Here is a 23,275-nt window from a genome sequence, read left to right as displayed (position 1 = left end):
TTCAATTAGAAAGCAAATAACTTACTTAAATACAAAGTAAGCAAATTAGATATTGAATTTTATTTTCAAAAATTGACTGGCTCAACACTGATGGTATATCTTTACCAAATACATCAATTTACCAATTATCATGCATTGACAAAAATCACCAAAGAAACATAATACAATAAACAATAAACAAATTAATAAATAATATAATAAATAAATACAAAATTATAATGTACATTAAAAACATAAATGATTAATAAATCAACAATGCAATCAAAAATAAAATCACATTTCAAGAAAAAATAAATATGGTCACTATCATCTACAAACATTTTCAATTGAAATACTGACACAACATGTTGGACAATTTGTACCAGAAGTGACTCATTTTATAGAGAAATTGTACCACTAATTGAACAACTTGTTCCACACAGTTAGATGAACGATGCCATGAAGTTGTCTCATGCAGTGAAATGATTCATCGTCCTTAGAAATAGCCTTTACTTAGAGCAATATATCTATAAATGCTCTTCAAAAAATTGTTCATGGTACAAATTGTCTACAATTCAAAACACTCAATTTCATTTATATTAAATTCAAAGACCTTTAAATTAATGTATGCACAATAACATGTAAAGAACATTCAACGCTTTGTGTTACAACATCACTAAACATGCATTAATGTTACTTTTATCTAACTTGGAATGACCAGTAAAATTATTTCCCCCCTGTCGGCATTACAACTAGACAAACGTGATGGACAATCATAAAATTGTTGCTTTGATGATTGATTATGTACTTCAAAAATTTCATTAAACAAAACCCGACAATTTTTGGCGCAGGTTGTGAATAGCATGACAGTGGAAATATTAATTGTTCATAAAAATATTTTTCTCAAATTTTAAAAGATTCTCTAAATAAAGTGTATTTTCAAATTCTAAATTAGTTTTCTTTTTACTTCATGCACTAGCAAAATGCAGAAGGCTACAAGATTGCATAACTACTGACAGAATATGGAAGAAATAAATAGAATACAGAAGGATCATATCACACAAATCAGAAGTGATGTTGTTTGTCTATGAGTGAGATACTTAAATGGATGAACATTTTCAATGAATATTCCTATTTCCTTTAGGGAACTTACCTAGAAAATAATAGAATTGTCCGACCCAGGCATATATAATACAACAATGTTATGTAACAGGCCTCAATTTTCCTTTCACTGTGAGTATTCACTTACCATTGAGTGCATTGTGTTGTTTTGTTTAGCTGCCAATGTATGCTGGCCATGCATGTCTTTGTTTCTTCATCATTATAGCCATTAGGCCAGAGCCTAGTGCTTACATGACATATTTTATGATGTGTGTTATTATTTTCGAGGTAAGTTCCCAAAAGGATAGTGGCCTGCATTGTTTCATTCAGGTAAGTATTCACGAAATGGACAAATACAACATACGCAAGGCAATTTAAGGACAATATTGGACACTAAACCAAACGGAAAATCTTTTCTTGGTAGCTCTAAATTATCAACCGTTTCCAAGTAACTTTATTATTATTGGCTCTCCAACTAAATGCACTCAATTAATGTATCATCGGCACCACAACCATCACCTCAACCACTTTCTGTGGCGGTAACCTACCTCTAATGGTAACCTGAGCACTAGAGAGTATGCTGTCAAATTCATTGGATGCTTTGCATGTGTAAATGCCACTGTCTTCTAATTGCGCAGACACAATCACAAGAGAGTTGTTGGAGAGGATGTTGAATTGTTGAGACTGACGATCAGCGTTGATGATGTAACTGCCAGGTCGTCCGATTAGCTCTGCATGCCATGTCATCACAGGTATAGGAATACCTTGGGCGGTACAATCCAGTCGGATCAGCTCACCCAGGCTGGCACTGGCTGCGACTGGTTCAATCAAAAACTGCGGTGGATCTAGTTAAATAACATGAAGCCATTTACATATAATGATATAAATATTTTTCATTACTTACAATAAAAAAAGGTAAAAATAAAGAAAGGAAATGTTATACAATTATTTGAACTGATTTATTAATAGTGAAAAAATAAAACTACCTTTTTTTTAAAGTGTTTTGTAGTTCAAAAGTCACTCTAGGTCATTACATATTACAGAAAATAATTTTCTTCCCAAAATATGAATCAAACAATTACAATGATCTAAACTATAGGTCATCAATTAAAAACAAATAATTTAAATATGCAACTTAGAATTATTAATTAAAGCATAATAGATAATATAGAATTGTAATTTTAAATAATGAGTTTGTAAATTTTTAATTGTAAATTTAATCCTCAAACCCGCTTTGACTGCTATGGTTTTTTTTATTCTGTAAATTTTGTATTTGAATAAATATACTAATATAAATACACACACAGATACCTGTCTCTTATACACATCTAGATGTGTATAAGAGACAGGTTAAAAATAAAAATAAAGTAATTACATGATACACGGAGCTCTGAAATGACTGAGGCTTCTCCGGCTTCATTGATACCAACACATCGGTATACTCCAGAATCAACTTCCTGCAAAAAAGAGTATTGTTTTGAAATGAAACAAAGCAGATAATAATGTCAAAATTTATCTGTCAGATTTTTAAGTTCAGCTTTGTTCTAGTTTTACTGCGAAGACCAGTGCATATTTGAGTTATAATTATAGTTGAAAGCTACTGAGCAGCAAACTCTTGTACATTTTTACATTTTACATGGGTAGTGCCAGCAAATTTTTGGGGGGTGGGTGCAGCTTTAGGGGTAGGGTCCTACGTCAAGGAGCATTACTGTTGAAACCCTTAAATTGTCATTGTTTCCAGGGATTCGCTCCCTGGGCCGCTTCCGGGAGATTTTGAGCAACGCCGACCACGCCACTTAAATTTTTGTAGGGGAAATCGCGCCGCCCATTGGAGATATCGGACCACCTGTTGGAAAAATCCTGGCACCATCCTGGTTGGGTGAGGCATTGTCTCTAAGAACCTAGCCACCTGTGGCAGGACAAGATTGTCATGGAAGCCGAGTAGGATTACTGTCATGTAAGTGTGTATCTAAGCAGTTCCTAGCTTAATATCATTGATGAGAAATCAAAAGTAGAAATGGAAAGGTATGATTTCAATATGGCCATTGAGTCCAGTAGAATTAAAAAATATAACATATTGTTGGCAGCAGACCAAAAAAAAACCTTACGTTAGTATCGTGGATCACCAGAGAGTTATTGTCTGCTCTCACGATACGGTTGTCAAGTGAAACAGGCTCGCCATCCTTAAACCACATGACTCTTGGTTCTGGGAAGCCAATCACATCGCAATCAAACATTGTGACGGACATTGGCACGGCAGTCCAGGAACGTGGTGGTTGCTTCATGATCCTTGGAGGCACTATGAAGATAAAATGATTATTTGGTGCAGACACATAGATAAAATTATCAATTAATTAATAGCAATCATGAGGTAAAATGATTTATAATTATATTACATCAATTGTTCATAGCTGTACCTCTTATGCGGACAACAGCATCAGCAATTCTGCTACCGGCTGAGTTTTCTGCTACGCAGGTGTATTTTCCAGCATCTTCTTTCATCACGTTGACAATCCTGTAAGTACTGCTGCCATTGATGCTCACGGTTCCTGCAAGAGAAAAAAACAACAAATTATCAACAAATGTTATATTGGTATCTTTCACATGGATGCTATACAGAGGTGTAATATGGTCTGCTAACACGTATAAGTGTTGGGTTGTTAGCACTTTTAGGTTGGCTTATGCATCTTCTAAAACTGCTCCCTCTGCTTATATTATGAGAAGATGCGGGGACAGTTGCCTCTTGTCTAATCTTTTGTTTTCTGTTGTCTTTTTTAAAATTTTTACTGTTTTATATACTTCAATCTCTGTTTAATTTGATTGCAATAAAAATATTTTGAATTTAAATTTGGATTTGTTCAATGGGGTCCCTAGTCCGACATTCTTGGCACGTCCCACCAATGCACCCATGGCTAAGGCGGTTATATTATACACTTTATCTCTTTAGGTAACAACTGGGAAGGTAATCTAGATTGTTGTGTGGGAATAGTGGCCAACCCCCACAGCATTGTACAGTCTGGAACAAATGCCGTTGAAAAAGAGAGGAACACTCTGGCCTGTGGGCCAAAAGAGCAGGTTTCTACTTTACCTTACTGTGGTCTTACCTGGAATAATGGTATTGTTCACTTTCCATGTGATCTCAGGTGTAGGCGTACCAATAGCTTTACAGTTTAATTCTAATTCTTCGTAAACAGCAAGCTCCAAGTCGTTAGGGAAGACAACAAAGTCAGGACGAACTGTTCAATAACAAAAAAGGTAAAATTTCTTGTCTTTGTAGTTTCATTACAGTGTTGATATGAAAATATCACAGAGTTCATAAAAAACTTTAGGATGTCATTACATAAATGCGTAGTTTTAAAGGGGCAGATCCAGAAATGTCCGAAAGGGGATCCAAAAGAGATAACACCACCAGGTTCCAGGAAATTTTGGTGTTGTAGACGCCCAAAAATAACCTCTGAGGTGCTTTGGGCAATAAATTTTTTATTTTCTTTCTTTCTGTCTTTTTTTATGTTTTCCAAAAAAGGAAGTGGGGGGGGGGGGGGGCTGGTGCCAGGCCGCGCCCACTAAATCTGCCCCTGGTTTTATTAGACAATGTAAACACTTACCTTTGACAACAAGCTCAACACTGAGAGACATTCGTCCAGCAACGTTAATTGCAGTACATACATACTGACCAGCATCGGTTCTCTACAGAAAAAAAAAACAGTTTAGAAAAAATAGTATCCGTCACTGTCACTATTGTATAAATTTATAACTACAGTCAATTAAAATAAAAAATGATGCTTCGAAAACATTATGTTAAAATATATCTTGTGAGACCAATTTTATAAGAGCTGAGAAGAGTGACTACCAATGACCATCCTTATTAACATTTAATAATAAACAATAATAAATATAATACTGCAATACAGAAATATATAAATCCCCTGCAAAAGCAAGAGCAAAATGAAAATTTAAAGAACTCTAAAGATTACCTCTACTCTCTCAAACACAAGGGTGCCAGATTCTAGGATAAAATAACGGCTACTCTCCTCAATCGGTTGCCCATCTTTGGTCCATGTAATATCAGGCTTAGGTGCGCCATCGACCACACATGGCAAGGCAGCACGGCTGTACAGGCCGATGTCGTATGTTCCCTGATCTTTAGTGATCGTTGGTGGAACTAAACAACAACAAAAATGTATGTATTGATATGCATGGAAGTTATGATTACAGTTCCTAATAAAATTTGTTGTGTACAAGCACAATTTCTACCTTCCTAAGCCATAAAAATCACCCCCACCCCCAAGCAATGGCTCTACTCTGGCCTTTTGGTTAAAATCATCTTGTTCGCAATTTTTGGAGAAACATTCTTTAGTACACAAGCAGTGGTTACCATCAGATTAACTCAGCACTAGACTGCTCTTCTATAGTAAAAATATTGTATGTAGAGATATTAATTAAATAAGTAAAAATAATAAATAATAAAGTACATACCTAATACTTGAAGTTGGATACTGCCAGACACGCTAGAGACATCGTTCTTAGCAAGACAAGTATATCGACCAGTATCTTCAGCTCGTACATAAGGTATTTGGAGAGATCCAGTAAGGCGTTTGACATAGCGTCTGTCAGAGATCTCGATGCCATTGTGCAGCCACTGAATTTCTGGTTTTGGAATTCCTGTAGCACTGCATTCTAGAATAATGGCTTCCTCTTCAACAGCTGAGTAAAACTTCTCAGGGATATTGATAGTTGGAGCAACTGATAAGAAAATGAAACAAACATTTAAAAAACAAATTTAATTACAAAATACATAAAAATGACAATAACAAAGTTATTTTCGCCCATGTGGCGACTGTAGTTCCTATGCAACCTATGTTTTATTCATACTGTACAATGACCAGTTACTTCAAGTGTGTGCACCTTGTCATGTCAAATACAAATCAGATTCTGGGACAGACCTCTAATTTGACATTAATGTATAGCAGGCATCTAGATGATACTAAAACTGGTTATATTTAATATGATACAATCTTTCAAACACACAGTTGTTTTTTTATTTTGCAAATTAAAGATTTTTCTGATATAGGTGTCTTAATCAAAATTTAAAAAGGTACAAAATACACTGTACCTTGTACTTGAAGTTCTATCTTCATTGCAGTTGTGCCAGCCTGGTTGGAAGCTATACATCGATAGATTCCGGCATCTTCAATTGTGGCTTCTTGAATGTAAAGCATGCCATTAGAAAGGATCTTGTATCCATCATCATTATCATTTCTATCAATGATGTGGTAGTTCTTCTGCCATGTAATCTGGGGTTTAGGAGTGCCAGAGGCATCACATGGCAAACGTACCCTCCTGCCAACCACTGTCTTGATAGTGTCCAAACCACGGGTGATTGTTGGTACAACTAAAGCACAAAGAGAAGTTCTATTTAGATTAACACAGTGATTAAGACAGAGAATTCTACTTCTCACATCGTATCAAATTCCTCACTTCATTTGTATTCAATACCATTTTTGAGCATTTTAGACATGTTTTTGCAGATGCACTTTGTTCACTGTTAATTATCTCTCATTACTATAATAATTATCTTTCACCATCAATGATGTGGTAGTTCTTCTGTGATGTGATCTGGGGCTTAGGAGTGTCAGAGGCATCTACATCAGTGGACACACCATGTCTGAATTATACCCTGAGATAATTTTAAGAGTTTTAAGTGCTAGTCAGTGACACTGAGAGCTTACCTAAGACCTGGAGGTAAACTCTGCGCTCAGACTCTCCAGCGGGATTTGAGGCTATACATCTATAGAGGTCAGTGTCGGTGGTAGTAGTCTCAGCAATGAACAGACCATTATTTGTCTGGACAAACCTAAAACAAAATCAACAAAAACAGTCATTTAAAATGCTAATGATACTAAATGCCTAATCACACTTTCTCACTTAATGTATTTCTTTTACTTATTGCTTATTCTAACCAAAAGTTTAGAGGGTAACCATTCCAGTAAGGATGATATTTAAGAGACCCTCTCAATTAAAATCAAACACAATACACAGCATATCTAAATTACTTTAGAAAAATATAATTAAAACATACCACCGGAGTCTCCACTGAAAATAAGTTGTAGATTATCTGACCTAGATATTTACACACTTGACATACCTTGCACTGTCTACTGGAATGAAGTTATCTCCTTTGAACCATGTCACAGTCGGTGTCGGTATGCCATAATTGTCACAGGTTAGCGTTACCTCTGAGCCAAACTCGACACTAACCTGCCCCTCACTTATATCAGTGATGGTGGATGGTACTGAAACAGGTAATTTGATATATTTAACTCCCTATATTGCAAATGTGTTTCAAATGTATTTCTTTACATTAAATTACACAAATCAATTGTGATGTTGGTAGTCTATGAGTGAGATACTTACCTGGATAAGCCGACTAATTGCAATTGTTCCCAAAACGGAACACCCCTTCGGAAAAAAAAATAGAACAGTCCGACCCAGGGCGCCACGTACGAACTGTCTCCCTAACAATCGTCCTCATTCCCTATTCTACGTTGTTCGTTGAAGTAGCTCCTTTGTAACGTAGTAGCCTATATTGCTAAGACCACATGTCTCAGATTGTGTTCTTTGTTATCTTTTGCAAGAAGAATTCTTGGATTGTTATTTTACCTTGGAATTTTGGATTTCTTTTCAAGAACTTTTAGACGTTTAGCTTGAATTGTAGTCTCTTCTTTAGTTATACCCGCTCACAAGTCATTGTGCTCGGCGTGTGGGGCCCCAAACCGAGTGTAAAACTCAATAGACACTCGGAGTGCCCTTTGTGTCACTCTTGCAGTAAAGCGGATACTTGCGAGCACTGGTCCCCAACTAAGTTTGCGGCACCTATGGACGACTCATTCGAGATTCATGATTCAGAGGCTGAGGAGCTCCCTCAATGAACGTGGAATAGGGAATGGGGACGATTGTTAAGGAGACGGTTTGTAAGTGGCGCCCTGGGTCTGACTGTTCTATTTTTTTTTCCAAATGGGTGTTCTGTTTTGGGAACAATGGCAATTAGTTGGTTTATCCAGGTAAGTATTCATGAAATAGACTGTTGTTGTATACAATAAAATGAAACAGCATTTGTAAAACTCCTCAACAATTACCAGATGCCCAAATAATAATGTTTCTATACATAGACCATTAAGTTGCCTGGTAATTAATTTCAGGAGTTATGTAGTTAAAAGTATGCTACATATAATTTTCTTTAAATATATTAATGTTTATATTAAATTCAGATGGCAGAATAGCTTTTAAAATTGCTATTTCAATTAATTCGTTTTAAATTTTGATTGCAAATTAGGGTTTTTATTTGGAGTATATTTCAGCCTGTCTGATATAATTTTATGTATGAATTTATAAACCAGAATAAAAAAAAATTACTAAAATATAGAAGATTACATATATATTATTTAATTAAAATTAATTGCAACAAGACACAAACCTTGGACTTGCAGGTTGAAGTACTTTTCCTGTTGGCCTGCCACATTAGTTGCAACACATCGATAGACTCCATCATGCACCAGCTGTGCATTCTCAATGGTCAATTGGTGCTTCTTTTGGTCAAATCGTACACCTAACTCACTACCTGCCAAAGGTATCTCACCATTGTACCACTCAATGGTTGGTTCCGGTGTGGCTGTAGTGGTACAGTCTAGGGTAATGGCTCCATTTATGGTGACGCTTTCATTAACTGGGAACTCAGATCCAAATATGATTGGTGGTACTAATTTTAAATAAGTATAAAAGTATATTAAGTTTCATCAACATATTAAAAAAAATTGTTCAGTAACTGCTTTTACATATCAATACAGATTCAGATAAAGTTTACTTCTGTTCCACTGTTGTTTATTTAATGCAACTTGCGTTACCTACCATTAACAGTTAACTCGTATTCAATACTTGTGTTGCCTGCTACACTGGAAGCCACGCACATGAAGTGACCAGTGTGAATGACATCAGCACGGCTAATGGTCAGCATCTGTCCGTCCCACGACACTGTAACGCCACGCTCGTTAGGTGTCACTAAATTGCCGTCCTTGTACCATGTGATTTTCGGTCTCGGATTGCCAGAGACATTGCACGGTAACATAACTTGCTTATCCTGGTCAACAGTTATCGGCTGAGGTCTCATCGGGAACACAACATCACCGCCACCAATAATTGTTGGTGGTACTACAAGTGAAATAAATTAATTTTGAAATATTTCTCATTGTCATAATACATTTATTGTATTTTTGGCTTTTTGTACTTCTTGCCTAACAATTGCCTCTTTACTTCTTTTGAGTTTAACAGTTTCATTTTTTTTACTTTCCAACTTAAATGTCATTTTGGTACAATTTATTTCTGTTCAGTTTCTGCAATATACCATATCTTTTTTTGCTAATTATTGTAGTTTTGGTGTTACATCTACTACATCACTTTTACAAAGTTTGAATAAGTAAATTTATAATCAGTTTCACTTCCATGGAATTGTGGTGTCGTAATGTGGATTAATGACACCACATTAATATTAATTAAAATAAGTGGTGACAAAAAAATAAAATTACTTTTCAAAAATGAATTAATTGCTTACAATTATTTTACTTGAAAGTAACATATTTTGCTTTCAAGTATAATGACTGGATATTCATCAAAATTGAAACTTACTGTGAACTGTTAGACCCCAGAATTTTGTATCTTCACCAACGCCGTTTTCTGCTATACAGGTGTATCGCCCTCCATGCTCGGACACTACACTTGGAAAGTGCAATGTCTGACCGTTGTCCAAAATTTGGATGTCTGGAGTCTTATCTACAATGGTCTCTCCATTCTTCTTCCAAATGATTGTGGCATATGGAACGGCATCGACAACCTCACAGATCAAACTTAGTGGATTGTGGAGGTAAACCACAAGGTCGATTGGCGTAAATGTTTTGTTCAAGATGCGTGGTGGTACTGACAACATTAAAAAGAATCGGTCGTAAATTTGAATAGATTATTTAACTTTGACAAGGATCTTCTAACAAGGCAGAAAAATTGACAATTAAGCCTAAATGAGGAGATCAACGCAACACAATGATTTATTTTTTCTCACATCTACATAGCACAACGATCTTCTTTTTATTTCTCATTTCACACTTTTACATTTTGTACATTTTAAACACTTCATAATAAATATATTTTTTGTGTAAACAATTTTATTATAGGTAAATAAACAATAAATACTGGATAAAATATTGTACCTCTAACAGTAAGATCCAGCATCAAAGTGGTGTTTCCTGCAACATTGGTGGCCAAACACTGGTAACTACCAGAGTCTGTCCTTACTACATCTTTAATTTGAAGTGTGCCGTCACGCTTGATGTTGAATCGAGGGCCAGAAACTGGCTGTCCATCTTTGAACCAGTAGAAGTCAGGAACTGGGGTACCGGTTGCTGGACAGCGTAAATTCATGTCCTTCCCTTCTGGTGGTGAGTATTCAACATTAAGTTCTCCAGATATATCTATATTCGGTCTTTCTGTAATTAAAAAAAATTTACTATTATTTTACCATGTGCTTATTAATGTTAAAATATAGAATCTATCACTCTCGATACATCATGTAGAAGGGCAAAACTACAGATTTTAGAATCAATTTGATGTTAAAAAATGCCTCCTTAAAAAGACTTGCAACAGGTACAAAAGGCTGTTGATTATTTATAGCCTTTGAGGTTAGCATACATAACTACAGGATAAGGTACTGCATGCATGCCCATCTGAGCGGCGGTGCAACAATGGAGGAAAGTAAGTTGGAATGCATAAAGGTAGATTCACATCAAATCCGAATTTGGTTCGTATGGTTCACGAAACGGAAAAAAAAAATTGAATCAGTGGTAAAGAATAGAAGCCCGTACTAGACGCACATCAAAAACGTTCTAGGAATTTTGGTTCGGATCGGGTGTGAATGCAGCCCAACGCAAGGTACTATTACATGGTCAGGTGAGGTAGGTGGGTCTTTAGGACTTAATCCCTACTCTGAGATGCATAGCATGATAAGGTTGGGGTATGTGGGTCATTAGGACCTTAGTGGATTTACATCCCTACCCCAGGATGCATAGTTTGGTTAGGTGGGGTATGCGGGTTATTAGGAACTTAGCGCAGTGACATTCCTACCCCTTATTGCATAGTTACTAATATACTTTGTAGACAATATTTTTAATTTGTCGCTTGTTTTTTGTGATGTATTTTTGTTGTACAAATATTGGCCCTTGATGGCATTTGTATCAATAAAGAAATTTGATTGAAAATTTTATTTGTTATGTTAGTTTCTTATTTTAAAATGTTTATCTGATTTGATTTTTACCCTTTGTATAAATGAATGAAAGGAAGATATTATATTGGCAATTCTTTTAAGGATCTACAAAATATCAGAGTTGTATTTTACCTTGTACAAACAAATGTATGTCCTTCTGAATCGTTCCTGCAATGTTTGAGACGAAGCATGTATATGTTCCTTTATCCGATTCACGGGTACTATTAACATACATTGATCCAGATGACAAGATGATATAGGCAGCACTCTGGTCAGGGAGGACTGTGCCTTCTTTTCTCCACTGAAATGTTGGACGTGGGTTGCCTACAGCTTCGCATGGTAAAAGCACAGGGTCTCCAGGAGATACAACAATAGCCTCCTCTACTGGGATATCACCAAATCGAGGTGGAACTAATAATGGAGTAAATAAAATTAATAAAAGTGAAAATATTGCTATACAAACTGCATTTGATAACTTCTGTTCTTTACACATAAAATTTATATAAATAGATAAAAATATAATTAAAATACATAATTAAATATGCACATATAAATATATTGATCTACCTACTGATTGATTGATTTGATTGATTGATTGATTAAGTTCATTAGTTTCTAGAGGTAGTTTAGTATGTTTCAAAAAACATTATTTAAATTTTTCACTGATGTTTTTTAATATGACTGAATTTGTTATCCGGTACTCCAATTCAGCTATTGGGCTGCTATTGTACTAATGATGAATAAAATAAATAACTTAATTAATTAATTAGTGACATGTTTAATGTTTAACTCATTATTTTAAAGACATATTTACCCTCAATCTTTTTTAGCAGCTAATCCTTAGGTTAAGGTCCACTTACAGTAGGTCCCTTTAAGCAGTGAGTTAGACCATATAAACCAAAGTTCTATGTTATTACTGGATACACCAATGGTGTGTGCACGAAACAAACCCAGAGGTTTTTAGTAGTTAAAGTATAAACTAACAAAACCTGAATTGTTTGAATCTGTATTTATAAACTTAACTTATTTTAACATTATCATTTTAAATGAGCATTTGAATTTTTGAATTAAAATTTTGAGTGTTTTCATATTTTACAACACAAATAAAATTTTACAATTACCGTGTGTGATAAGGTGGATAGTTTTTGTAGCATTACCAGCTGTGTTATAAGCAACACAGACATAAGTCCCAGAATCCTTATCTGTTGCCTGTTTGATTTCGAATGAGCCACTCTCCTGGACATTGTGGTTGATGTTGTTGCCAAATATCTCTTTGCCATCTTTGTACCATTTGACATAAGGCTGCGGGTACCCCTGAATTTCGCACGGTAAGACAATGCCACTCTCAATCACAACTGTCAAATCTACTCTTTGATTGTCTGTTATAGTTGGAGGAACTAAAAACAAAACAAAAAATATCACTTGGTAACTAATTTTGATATAGATTTAAAATCATTTGTAGCAGAAGGGTCCAAGAGAATAGTACAGGCTCAGACTTAGTGCATTGGTCTATAAAAGACACCAAATGGCCATGTAAATGTTATCATGTAGCAGATCAAAGCCACACAGGGTTTTCTCATAATTTTATGGTTTGATCCTCATAATACAAATAGTAGCTCTCACACCACAGTTAATACTATTTCTGAAGTGTAGTCGTAAATATGCTATCTAATATTATAAATATTCATAAATAGTGACCAATAGTGGAAGTGTACTCTTAAATATGCTAATTACATTATAAATTCATAAAAAGTGACCAATATTGGAAGTGTTCTCATACCCTGGATTTCAATATTCCAGTGTTTTGTTGCATTTCCTGCAACATTTGTTGCCATGCAGAAATAGTTGCCCGTGTCATCTTCTGTGGAAGAGAAGATCTGAAGAGCACGGCCATTTCCGATGACTTGAATGTTTGGTTCATCACCAGTAAGTAGCTGGTTATTCTTGTACCAACTGATAACAGCAGGGGGGTAAGCGTCAGTGACCTGGCATTCAAGGTAGATTCTGTTGCTCTTTACAACTGGCTGGTTCCTCTCAACAGTGGATCCAGTAATCTTTGGTGGCACTAAAATTGATGTTAGGAAATAGTAATAATAGTTATTCATTATATTTATGTTTAATGTTTAAAATTTAATATAATGTTGCTAAAAACAAGAATATGCAGCAACATATAAATATGCAACAAATTTGTATAAAGTTTGATATTAATTATAAACATGAAATAAATATAATTGATCTTTTGCATAATGTAAATTATATGTATGTATACAGGGTATAAAAAGCCTGAAAAGATCTCACTTATATCTTACTAATTTCTTGGACTTAGAGAGAAAAAATTAATCTACAAAGGATACTGAAATTATTATGTGAATTTTGGCACGCACTGTACTGATATTCGTCGACAGCACTATTTTATAGAGAACACAACACACCTGGGTGTATGAGCAACGGATCGTATTTAATAATGATCTACTAAGACTGCCACCACAATCAGCAGATGAGGTCATGTCATCAAGCGATTTCAGAAAGATGGATTTGTCGGCTAATAATGGTTAGACCAACAGCTGACGCAGTGTGCATGGCTTCAGACAGACAGATATACCACAATTTATCTAGTCCATGAGCAGTCATAATGGTATTTTTCATATATATATTTTTTCTTATAGTTGTTTAATTATATAGCAACTTTCTTTTCAGATATGAAGTGCTTTTGTACCAGAATATTGGTCCACAAGTGTTGCTGCTGTAATCAGCAGGCTACCCCACAAGGTACCCATTTACCTCCTAAGTCTAGAAAACAATGCAGATAAAGTGCCTAGCTCAAGAATACAAGAAAAATGCACAAACCACTTCTACAATGAATGTAATCATAAGAAATAATATTCTCATTGGTGCCACTTTACCTTGAACTGTCATCTCAACATCGACCGGTAACACTCCAGCATCATTAACCGCGTAACAGGTGTATACACCGGCATCCGCCGTATCTACTTTGCGAATTCTCAGTCCGTTCTCAGTCTGGATGTATTTGAGTCCATCGATCTGCAACTGCCGGTTGTTCTTCCACCATGTGACCTGTGGCCTTGGAGATCCACTCACCACACAAGGTATTGTGACATCATTTGTAATGGTTGCAGCAACATTGTCTGGTGCATTGGAGGTTGGTGATGGAGGAACTGGAAAGTAAATAAAATTAATTACCATATATAGCCTCAAGGGAGAGTAAGAAACTCTAAGTGTCATTCTCAGGCATTTAGAGGTGCTTATTCTTAAAACATCTTAAGATACAAGATTCTTAAGTCAAAAAGATGTCCTAAGCAAATATCTTAAACTGATTTATCAAATCATCTTAGCAAAATCTGGCTTAAAAATCGCCTTATTGTACAATGTGCTTTATAATTTTAAACAATTTTGACGATAAGTAATATTGATAAATTTGACTTAAGCAAATAAATGGACCTAAGACAAATTTAAGCTGATTTCTTGTTTGATAAATCCAGCCCCACACCTCTGTGAGGGCTGAGGTTACTAGCTTTGCAAAAATGTCTGAATATTAATATACAATACTGTAATATTGGATATATCTGTGCAATTGCTAATCACCACTCAAAACTAAAGACTAAATATGATTGCGATTCACGAAAATAATAATGGATTTTATATAGTGCCTTCTCACCAATAAATGCAAAGGCACTGTAAATAAAATATTAAATATGTCTCAGAGAATAAAATTAATATTACAGTATTACTATAATAACAAAATAAAAAATAATACTAATAACATTAACAATATTTATAACAATATAACTAGAAATTGCAAATTGCAAGTGAAGTGCTGCGAAGTACAACTGCATATAAATGTTCTTCGAACAAAATTATTTATGCAAGTCAAGGGAGAATAATGAATAATAAAAATATAACAAATAATATGAGACACGACCCATTGTCTATATTAGAACACTTCTCATTGGGTAACAAAGTTGTAATTTTTCATTTTTGTCAAAAAGTGTCTATAGTGAATTATGGTTTAGGTTTTTTTTAATAAGTTTCAAAAATTTCTATGTATGTGGAAAATGTAGTTGATTACCAAAGGTTACAATTTTTATTTTGAAGACTGCATGGTCTAGGAAGTGTACACTTTTTTTTTATGGGGCAAGTTTCCAAGGGCGGGTTTTCTAGGGGCGAGTTGACTGCCAAAGAGTGTTGCCAAAGTGCGAGCCAGCGTCTTATTTGATCACAAGTGCGAGACATCGCAAGTGTGAGCCAGCGAGCCATGACGTCACGACAATAGATACGAGACTGAGATTTGTGGAGTACAATTAAAAAAACAACTATAGGTCTAATAATGAATTATTGTGATGTTAAATAGACAATGTTAGCTATCAAAGAGCGGAGTTGTTTTTCATTGGGACCTTCGTCCCTTCAAGGCTAGGCCTATTATACCATCCTAGCCAGTCTAGGCCTAGAGTAGGATAAGGCTAGTGCGACATGCGGACGTTGGTACAGTGTTGGTTAGTCTACAAACGTCGCCTAAAGTAATTGATTTTACCCGGCAGAACGAAAGAAGGAAACTCTGCTTTTCAGTCGTCTTAGGCCCTTGTTTTTTGACAAACAATGACTTTCAGAGGTCAAATTGCTGTCAAGAATATGAATTGGCTGCTTCGCAGCAATTATGATTATTATATATTCACACCAAAAGTTTCAGAGCATTTACAATGTTAATATGTGCTGATGGCCCACAATATCTTTAAAGTCAGACTCCGAAGGAAAAACAATTTTTGATATGTTGTAGAACTGATGTTTGACGAAAAACTGGGGAATGGTGAACAGGATACAGATTTTTTAATATTAAAAACTGGGGAAAAAAGGGGTGTAACCGCCCATTTTTACACCTTTTCCCCCAAGTTTTCAAATATTCAAAAATCTGTGTCTCATTCACCGTTGCTCAGTTTTTGATCAAACTGCTTTTTTCTGTCTTAGAAAAATCAGTTCTACAACATATCAAATATTTTTTTTCCTCTGGAGCCTGACTTTAAGTACGAATAAATACAGAAAACACATTTACTGAGAACATCCAGGAAAATCTTTCTGGTAACGACTCCAGCTTCATTTTCCGCAATGCATCTGTAAGTTCCTGGATCTTCTCTCGTTGTTGTCAGGAAGTGTAGTGTTCCTGATTCCACTTGCTTCATGGTTTGGTTGTTGATAATCAGTGGAGCACCGTTCTTCTGCCACGTCACCACAGGTCGTGGGACACCAGCTGCTTCACATGGTAGGATGACCCCATCCCCAATCACAACACTTCTGACCTGAGGGCCTTTGCTGATGCTTGGCTTTACTGTAAAATGTTATAAAAAAGTTAATATCTTATAAAGGTGTATGCTTATTATTTATAATATTATTTACAATCAATAACATTTGAAAGAATATATATATTTCAGAAAGAACAAATTTAAAGATAAAAAAAAACAAACCAAAATATGTTGCTATAATATATTTGAAGAATAAATAACGTACCAAACACTCGTACTTCAACACTGATTGAATCATTGCCAGCGATGTTTTGTGCCATGCAGGTGTAGATACCGGAGTCGTAGACTTTAGTGCGCTGTATACGCAAGGAACCGTCTTGGTTTACGATATATCGTCTGTTGTTACTCGACAATGGAATACCATTGAACTTCCAAATGTAACGAGGTGGAGGTGTTCCATATGCCTCGCAATGCAGCTGCAGCGGAACACCAGCATTCAATGTCTTCACGGTGAAATCGTCTTGTGAAATTGATGGCGGGACTGAAATAATTACCATACAGTATGCGGTATAATATACGTCCTCAATAAAAATTAACACTGTCTATCTTAAGTGTGCAGCATACGGTAGGTAACAACAAAAACATCCTTTCTGTATGTTTTTACTCATTTCTTTTAACAAAAGTGATTTATTTTTCCTTGAGCAAAAGAAATATTGCACCGGGGACCATCATTTGCATATTGGTGACATTAGGATGATAAATGAAAAACTTGGCAAGAAGATATAGTAATTACAATTGTTTACTCAACAATAATTAATATAATAACATATTATACTAAATCTCATCTCTGCAAAAGTGTTAAAATAACCACTGTACAGCATATACGCTTGCAGCACAACTTACCATAAATGGAGACATCGTAGAAACGAGTGCTGTTACCGATGGAGTTTTTTGCTATGCATTCATAGATACCGACATCTGTCTCTTGGAAGGAGGAGATTTGCAAGAGCATACCATCTTCCGAGACATGCAGCCCACTCTCCCAGAGGTAGATTGGATTTCCGTCGCGATACCACTGAATGAAAGCTTCTGGGTGGCCATCAGTCACGTTACAATACATGTTGATAGGCTTACCGAGCATCGCAGCTTCCTTGGTTGGGTTCCTCACTGTGTTCTCGCCAGAAATTCTTGGTTGTACTAAAATTTAAAGGAAAATTATTAATTTGAGTACAATATAAATAAAAGTACTTACGATAAATACGAGATCACCGATTGGTCAGATTCATAGTAGACATCAACACTACAAATTTGCCAGATATGGCATTATTCTCTTACCTTGAGTATCAATCATCATGCTGACACTATCCGTTCCCGCCTCATTCCGGGCAATACAGGTAAAGTTACCACTATCATATGGCTGCAAGCTGGCAATGCTTAGAGTTCCATCATTCATAATTGTGTAGCCTCTCTGGTATTTCTGGATCTCTAAATTGCCTTTGTACCAACGAATGTCTGGATATGGAAGGCCAATGGCAGAGCATGGAATCTTGATGGAAGTTCCCATTGTTGGTGTGACAACAGGCGGCATATCTTTCCTGATGTATGGTTTGCCTAAACATAAAAAGATTTTCAATTACATGATAGGTCCATATAAAATGTGCTAATAAATCAAACTATTATTATTATTTTCTGTCATCAGTATTGCAACAAAATAAATTGCTAGTTGTTGAAACTTACTAAGTACTTTAACTTTTATAAGCCTAGTTTCTGATCCAGCTTCATTTGTAACTACACAAGTGTAAGAACCGGAGTCGAACTGGACAGCATTGAAGATTATCAGAGAACCAGACTGCTGTTTTTCCATGTTGTTATTTGCAATATCAAGAACTCTGCCATCCTTCTGCCAGATGACATCTGGTGATGGCACACCAGAAACCACACATGGCAGGTCTGCAACCTCTCCAAGCATAATCTTGATCTCAGTTGGGCCATCTTCAATCTCAGGGGGAACTGTAAATGCAAAAATAAAAATAGGAAGTCAGATTGTATTAAATTTTATATCTAAAATCAAGGTTTAATGATAAACCAATCGCAATAGCAAAAACAATAATAGTAATGGTATAATAGTAAATCTATTGTGATTCTGTTATACTCAATTTTCTTATTGGAGACTTCAGTCCCTGTAACAAAAACATGCCAGTTGTTTCGTTTCATTTTATTTATTTATTTTTCCAGTGAACTTTGGCAGGCGGTTAATTCAATAAAAATACTAACCTTGTACATTTAACTGCATTGTGCGTGATGTATTGCCCACAATGTTCATAGCAATGCACTGGTATTCGCCAGTATCAACAAGTTTTGTTGAGCGTATAATGAGGGAACCATCTTCAAAATGTTCATAATAGGGATCTGACATGTCAATTTCTAGGCCATTCAATTTCCAGATGAATACCGGTGGTGGGGAGCTGTCAACGGGGCATTCTAGTGTGACTAAGTTGTTTACAATGACGCTGTAGTCGTTCAGTTGATCAGCATCAATAATACGTGGGGGAACTGTTTTAAAATTGAAAAAAAGATGCATGTTTAATGACACTTATGCTTGCAAACTGCTAAAGTAGTCCATACAAAAAATGACATTGAATATACACTGGGAGGGAGATTCTAGATAGTGACAAAGTAATATTAAAGAATCTATCTACATTGCTGCTACCAACTCTGATCTTAACAAGGACAAAGGCTGACACCACCACCATGTCACATGCTTAGATATCATTCTATCGTCCCTTCTTGCTGCTTAAATTCCTTATTAAAAATGAAAAAATATTTTCCAAGATATCTACCATGAACAGTGAGGTATGTAACTTTATCATCTGAACCAGCAGCATTAGTCCACGAGCACTTGAACTCGCCCGTGTCTTCCCGGACAGTGGATGAAATTTGCAGTGATCCCGAAGGCATTTGGAAGTAACGCATATCGTCTTTCAAGATCAACAAACTATCTTTGTACCATGTGACCTCAGGTTCAGGTACTCCTGATGCTGGGCAGTGAAGCGTGATTGGGTTTCGTACTACAACCTCGTAGTTGGTGCGCTCATCCAGAATCAATGGAGGAACTGTGGCAAAGGTAATTAAAAAAACATTAACATTAATTTAACAAAATTTTTCAATATATCCTATTAAGAAGTTTACTATTATTTTAAATTTAAATACTTAAAACATTAGACAAGCTGATGTACAGAATACTGTAAAATCAATCAATTGGTCATTTAAAATGGCCTAAACGGAAATGTAAAAGTAATTTATTATTAAGCTCTGTCAAGATTACCAAATTTTATTTGACAAAAAACTGTTTGTATGACCATATTTAGTCATAATGTGCCTATATATGGTAATGATGTGATGTCATCTTGAACAAAATAAAATAAAATTGATAGTGTGGACAGGACTTTAGATGCACTCCCTACCTTGAACAAACATGGAGATTCTACGGCTGGTTTGACCTGCAGGATTTGATGCGTAACACTCATATTCACCCGTGTCAGAATCCTGCACGTTATCAATGCTCAACATGCCACTTGCACTCACGTACACCATGCGTGGATCTTGCTGAATGTTCAACACTTGGCCATCTTTGTGCCACATAACCTGTGGGTAAGGGATACCATCTACTTCGCATTTTAGGTACGCAGTTTCGCCGGATACCAATGTTAGGCTGTTCAATCCAGGAAGGATGGTTGGAGGTACTAAATGAAAATATAAATAAATTTACATCAATTTTAATGTATTTATAAAGAGTTGTCCTCTATTTTGAATAGATCAGCAATTAGGAATGTAAAATCAACATACCTTGAATTTCAACACGGAAAATCTTGGAAATGTTTCCTGCAACATTGGATGCGATACATGTGTAAATTCCACTATCAAGCACGGTAGTCCGGAGAATACCTAGGTTACCATTGCTATTTATTATCACTTCCTTGTTTGGATTCAGAAGATTATCATCCTTATACCAGGTGTAATACGGTGGAGGGATAGATTCAACCTCACACGGCAGCTCAATGGGGTTGCCGATGACAACATCTACATGATTATCACGGTCCCATTCAGGGATCTCAGGAGGAACTAAAAACAAAATATAAATGTGATTCCTTTCATAAAATTTAATATTGCCAGTATGTCATTTATATGTTTAAATTGCAATAAGTGGAAATTGTGAAAAAATTGAAGTACAGTATATCTTACTCCATGGACAATATCACAGAATGCGAATTATATTAAGTAAAAATGAAAGGTGTCTTAATAACTTAAGTAATATTTAATGAATAACTAATGGATTATCCTGGCAAACATTTGTAATTTTGTCTTTCTAATTTATGCTTATGCATACATGAGCATGTAACATCTTATCATATTAGGGACCACAGTGGAAATTCTAGGGACCACAGTGGAAATAAGTTGCTTTTTGTACTTTTCTGTGTTTTTATCCTTGAATGTTTTTTACTTATAATTACTTCAGAATGAATAAATATAAAAAAAAATCATAAATAACTTTATGTATGCCTACTTACTGTTAACGAGAAGAGTGATCTCCTTTGAAGTAATGCCAGCTGGATTGCTAACAGTACAAACATACACACCCGTGTCGGATTCAACAGCGCTATTTATTGTAAGGGTACCTGCTGATTGGTCAACTTCAAAACGCATCTCGGTGTCCCCACGTGCAGCTTCTACAATCTCCTGTCCGTCCTTCATCCATGTGATCTGCGGGCTTGGAATACCACTTGACGAGCAGGAGAGAGTAATGGAGCCATCCGCGTTAACATCGTAAATCTGGGTTTGATCGATGATCACCGGTTGTACTGTAATAAAGAATTCAAAATTGGAATGACAGAGGTGAATGGTTGTTTTTCCAATGACAAAATTAAGATAGAAAATACTAAGGTTCATTGTATAGAAATTCTTTTTCAAAAATACTAATTCAACAACAGTTTTGTTAATGTCTTTCTTATTGACAATTTACTGGTTCTGTTGGTGTTAGAAGCCAGTTTGACATCATTGTCATTATCAAAATCCTTATTTCCTTTAGTGTCATGGCATCAGACTCACCATAGACATCCAAGAAGATTGTCCTCTGGATGGCACCAGCATCGTTTCTGACACTGCAGATGTAGGTTCCTGTGTCAGTCTTGATGGCACTGATGATCTCCAGTGATCCTGTATCCAGCTTGGTATGTCTTTGAGAGCGCCTCTTTATGGCACGGCCATCCTTCTGCCACTCTACCTCTGGAGTAGGGATACCTTGGACAATGCAGGGTAGAACAACAGCATCTCCTTCATGTACAGTCCACACTCTTTCATCAGGAACAATGGTTGGAGGAACTGAAATGAGAATTCAATCCAATTAGTTTTTGGGGGTTTTTTGATTTAAAAAGAGATTAATGTGATGGAATGTAGAGGTTTGGGCTTCAAATGTTTTACTTCCACGGAATTAATTTTTGATTATGTTGAGTTTTTGATTTGTTCAGGAACCTTAAAAACTAAACAAGCAGACAATCAGGGACAATTTTGTAACACTATAATTATTTTTAATGGGATGCAGCACACAGATTTTTAGAAAGACATTCTTTGTAACTGGGACATACCCCAAACATGGACATTAAATGTTTTTGAAATATTTCCAGCGATATTAGAAGCAACACAGATGTAGTCAGCGTTGTCCGTCAGCTGAACTTCACCAATCCATAGCGTCTCATTGTTGTTTAGTTGGTTGGCGGTGGTAGGTGTGATGCGGAATCCATTTTTGTACCATGTGAAGATGGCAGAGGGGACACTGTCCACAGCACATGGCAGCCACAGCGTCTGGTTAATAACAACATTGACAACACCTTCCTTCTGGTTTGGTTTGAACTTTGGTGGACCTGTAATTAAAAAAATACTTGATTAACCTTATTCCTCCAGGATGTGGGTAAGACAATCCTGTACACAGATAATATTCCGCACAACCAAGACTCCCTAGGGAGGTGAGGCATATATTTAGGTACTGTAGTTATTATTGTATATATATAAGATGACAAAAATAATTATTAGCACAGCACCCATGATAATTTCCACATAAAATTAACCAATTACCATCAATTAGGATATAGATAACCCATGAGACTAGAACACTTTGGCATTTGCCAACAAATAATCACAAACTTACTGTTGACGAAAAGTGAAATTTCCAAAGAATCAGTACCAGCTGGGTTTCTAGCGTCACAGGTATATGTGCCTGCATCATCGGCGGATGCTGATGTTATAATGAGATTGTTGCCAAGTTGGTAGTAATACAGATTGTTTGTTGTGATTTCCTGTCCACCTTTTGACCATGTGATCATCGGCGGTGGGTAACCTTCGGTTGGACATCTCAGAGTAACATTCTGTCTGACGTTAATAACATAGTCAACTTGCGGATTTGGTGGGATCCTAGGTGGTACTGAAAGCAATAGTTGAAGGTTATAGATACATTAAGAAAATTAATACAAAGAAAATTTATGGTTCCTTCTCAACAGAATTAACATTACAGTTACCATCACCTACATTAATGGTTCATGGACCCTTCTTAAGCCCCGCCCTTGGATATTGTTGCGAACATAAAAAT

General features: G+C 35.9%; 1 protein-coding gene across 2 annotated transcripts in view; it reads right to left on the bottom strand.

Moving 5' to 3' along the window:
• LOC117107836 (hemicentin-1-like) overlaps positions 1 to 23,275 on the bottom strand; it is a 55,312-nt gene that overhangs the window by 18,285 nt on the left and 13,752 nt on the right. For both annotated transcript variants that reach the window (XM_033249628.1, XM_033249637.1), the window contains exons 14-45: positions 22,838 to 23,110; positions 22,278 to 22,553; positions 21,742 to 22,014; positions 21,204 to 21,494; positions 20,482 to 20,757; positions 20,100 to 20,378; positions 19,476 to 19,748; positions 18,910 to 19,188; positions 18,373 to 18,645; positions 17,971 to 18,246; positions 17,539 to 17,832; positions 16,901 to 17,176; positions 16,449 to 16,721; positions 14,287 to 14,559; positions 13,164 to 13,448; positions 12,505 to 12,780; positions 11,516 to 11,794; positions 10,335 to 10,610; positions 9,760 to 10,047; positions 8,986 to 9,285; positions 8,555 to 8,836; positions 7,226 to 7,373; positions 6,810 to 6,934; positions 6,194 to 6,472; positions 5,557 to 5,823; positions 5,055 to 5,242; positions 4,686 to 4,767; positions 4,185 to 4,316; positions 3,498 to 3,629; positions 3,189 to 3,379; positions 2,456 to 2,537; positions 1,629 to 1,925 (exon numbers count right to left, since the gene is read on the bottom strand). In XM_033249628.1, coding sequence (XP_033105519.1) covers positions 1,629 to 1,925; positions 2,456 to 2,537; positions 3,189 to 3,379; positions 3,498 to 3,629; positions 4,185 to 4,316; positions 4,686 to 4,767; positions 5,055 to 5,242; positions 5,557 to 5,823; positions 6,194 to 6,472; positions 6,810 to 6,934; positions 7,226 to 7,373; positions 8,555 to 8,836; positions 8,986 to 9,285; positions 9,760 to 10,047; positions 10,335 to 10,610; positions 11,516 to 11,794; positions 12,505 to 12,780; positions 13,164 to 13,448; positions 14,287 to 14,559; positions 16,449 to 16,721; positions 16,901 to 17,176; positions 17,539 to 17,832; positions 17,971 to 18,246; positions 18,373 to 18,645; positions 18,910 to 19,188; positions 19,476 to 19,748; positions 20,100 to 20,378; positions 20,482 to 20,757; positions 21,204 to 21,494; positions 21,742 to 22,014; positions 22,278 to 22,553; positions 22,838 to 23,110 — 7,794 coding nt within the window. The remainder of the gene's footprint in view (positions 1 to 1,628; positions 1,926 to 2,455; positions 2,538 to 3,188; positions 3,380 to 3,497; positions 3,630 to 4,184; positions 4,317 to 4,685; positions 4,768 to 5,054; positions 5,243 to 5,556; positions 5,824 to 6,193; positions 6,473 to 6,809; positions 6,935 to 7,225; positions 7,374 to 8,554; positions 8,837 to 8,985; positions 9,286 to 9,759; positions 10,048 to 10,334; positions 10,611 to 11,515; positions 11,795 to 12,504; positions 12,781 to 13,163; positions 13,449 to 14,286; positions 14,560 to 16,448; positions 16,722 to 16,900; positions 17,177 to 17,538; positions 17,833 to 17,970; positions 18,247 to 18,372; positions 18,646 to 18,909; positions 19,189 to 19,475; positions 19,749 to 20,099; positions 20,379 to 20,481; positions 20,758 to 21,203; positions 21,495 to 21,741; positions 22,015 to 22,277; positions 22,554 to 22,837; positions 23,111 to 23,275) is intronic.

The sequence above is a fragment of the Anneissia japonica genome, unplaced genomic scaffold (assembly GCF_011630105.1).
Source record: "Anneissia japonica isolate Jap-2015-1 unplaced genomic scaffold, ASM1163010v1 scaffold288091_len1417266_cov198, whole genome shotgun sequence".
Taxonomy (NCBI): Eukaryota; Metazoa; Echinodermata; class Crinoidea; order Comatulida; family Comatulidae; genus Anneissia; species Anneissia japonica.
This window is presented reverse-complemented; position numbering and strand designations above follow the sequence as displayed.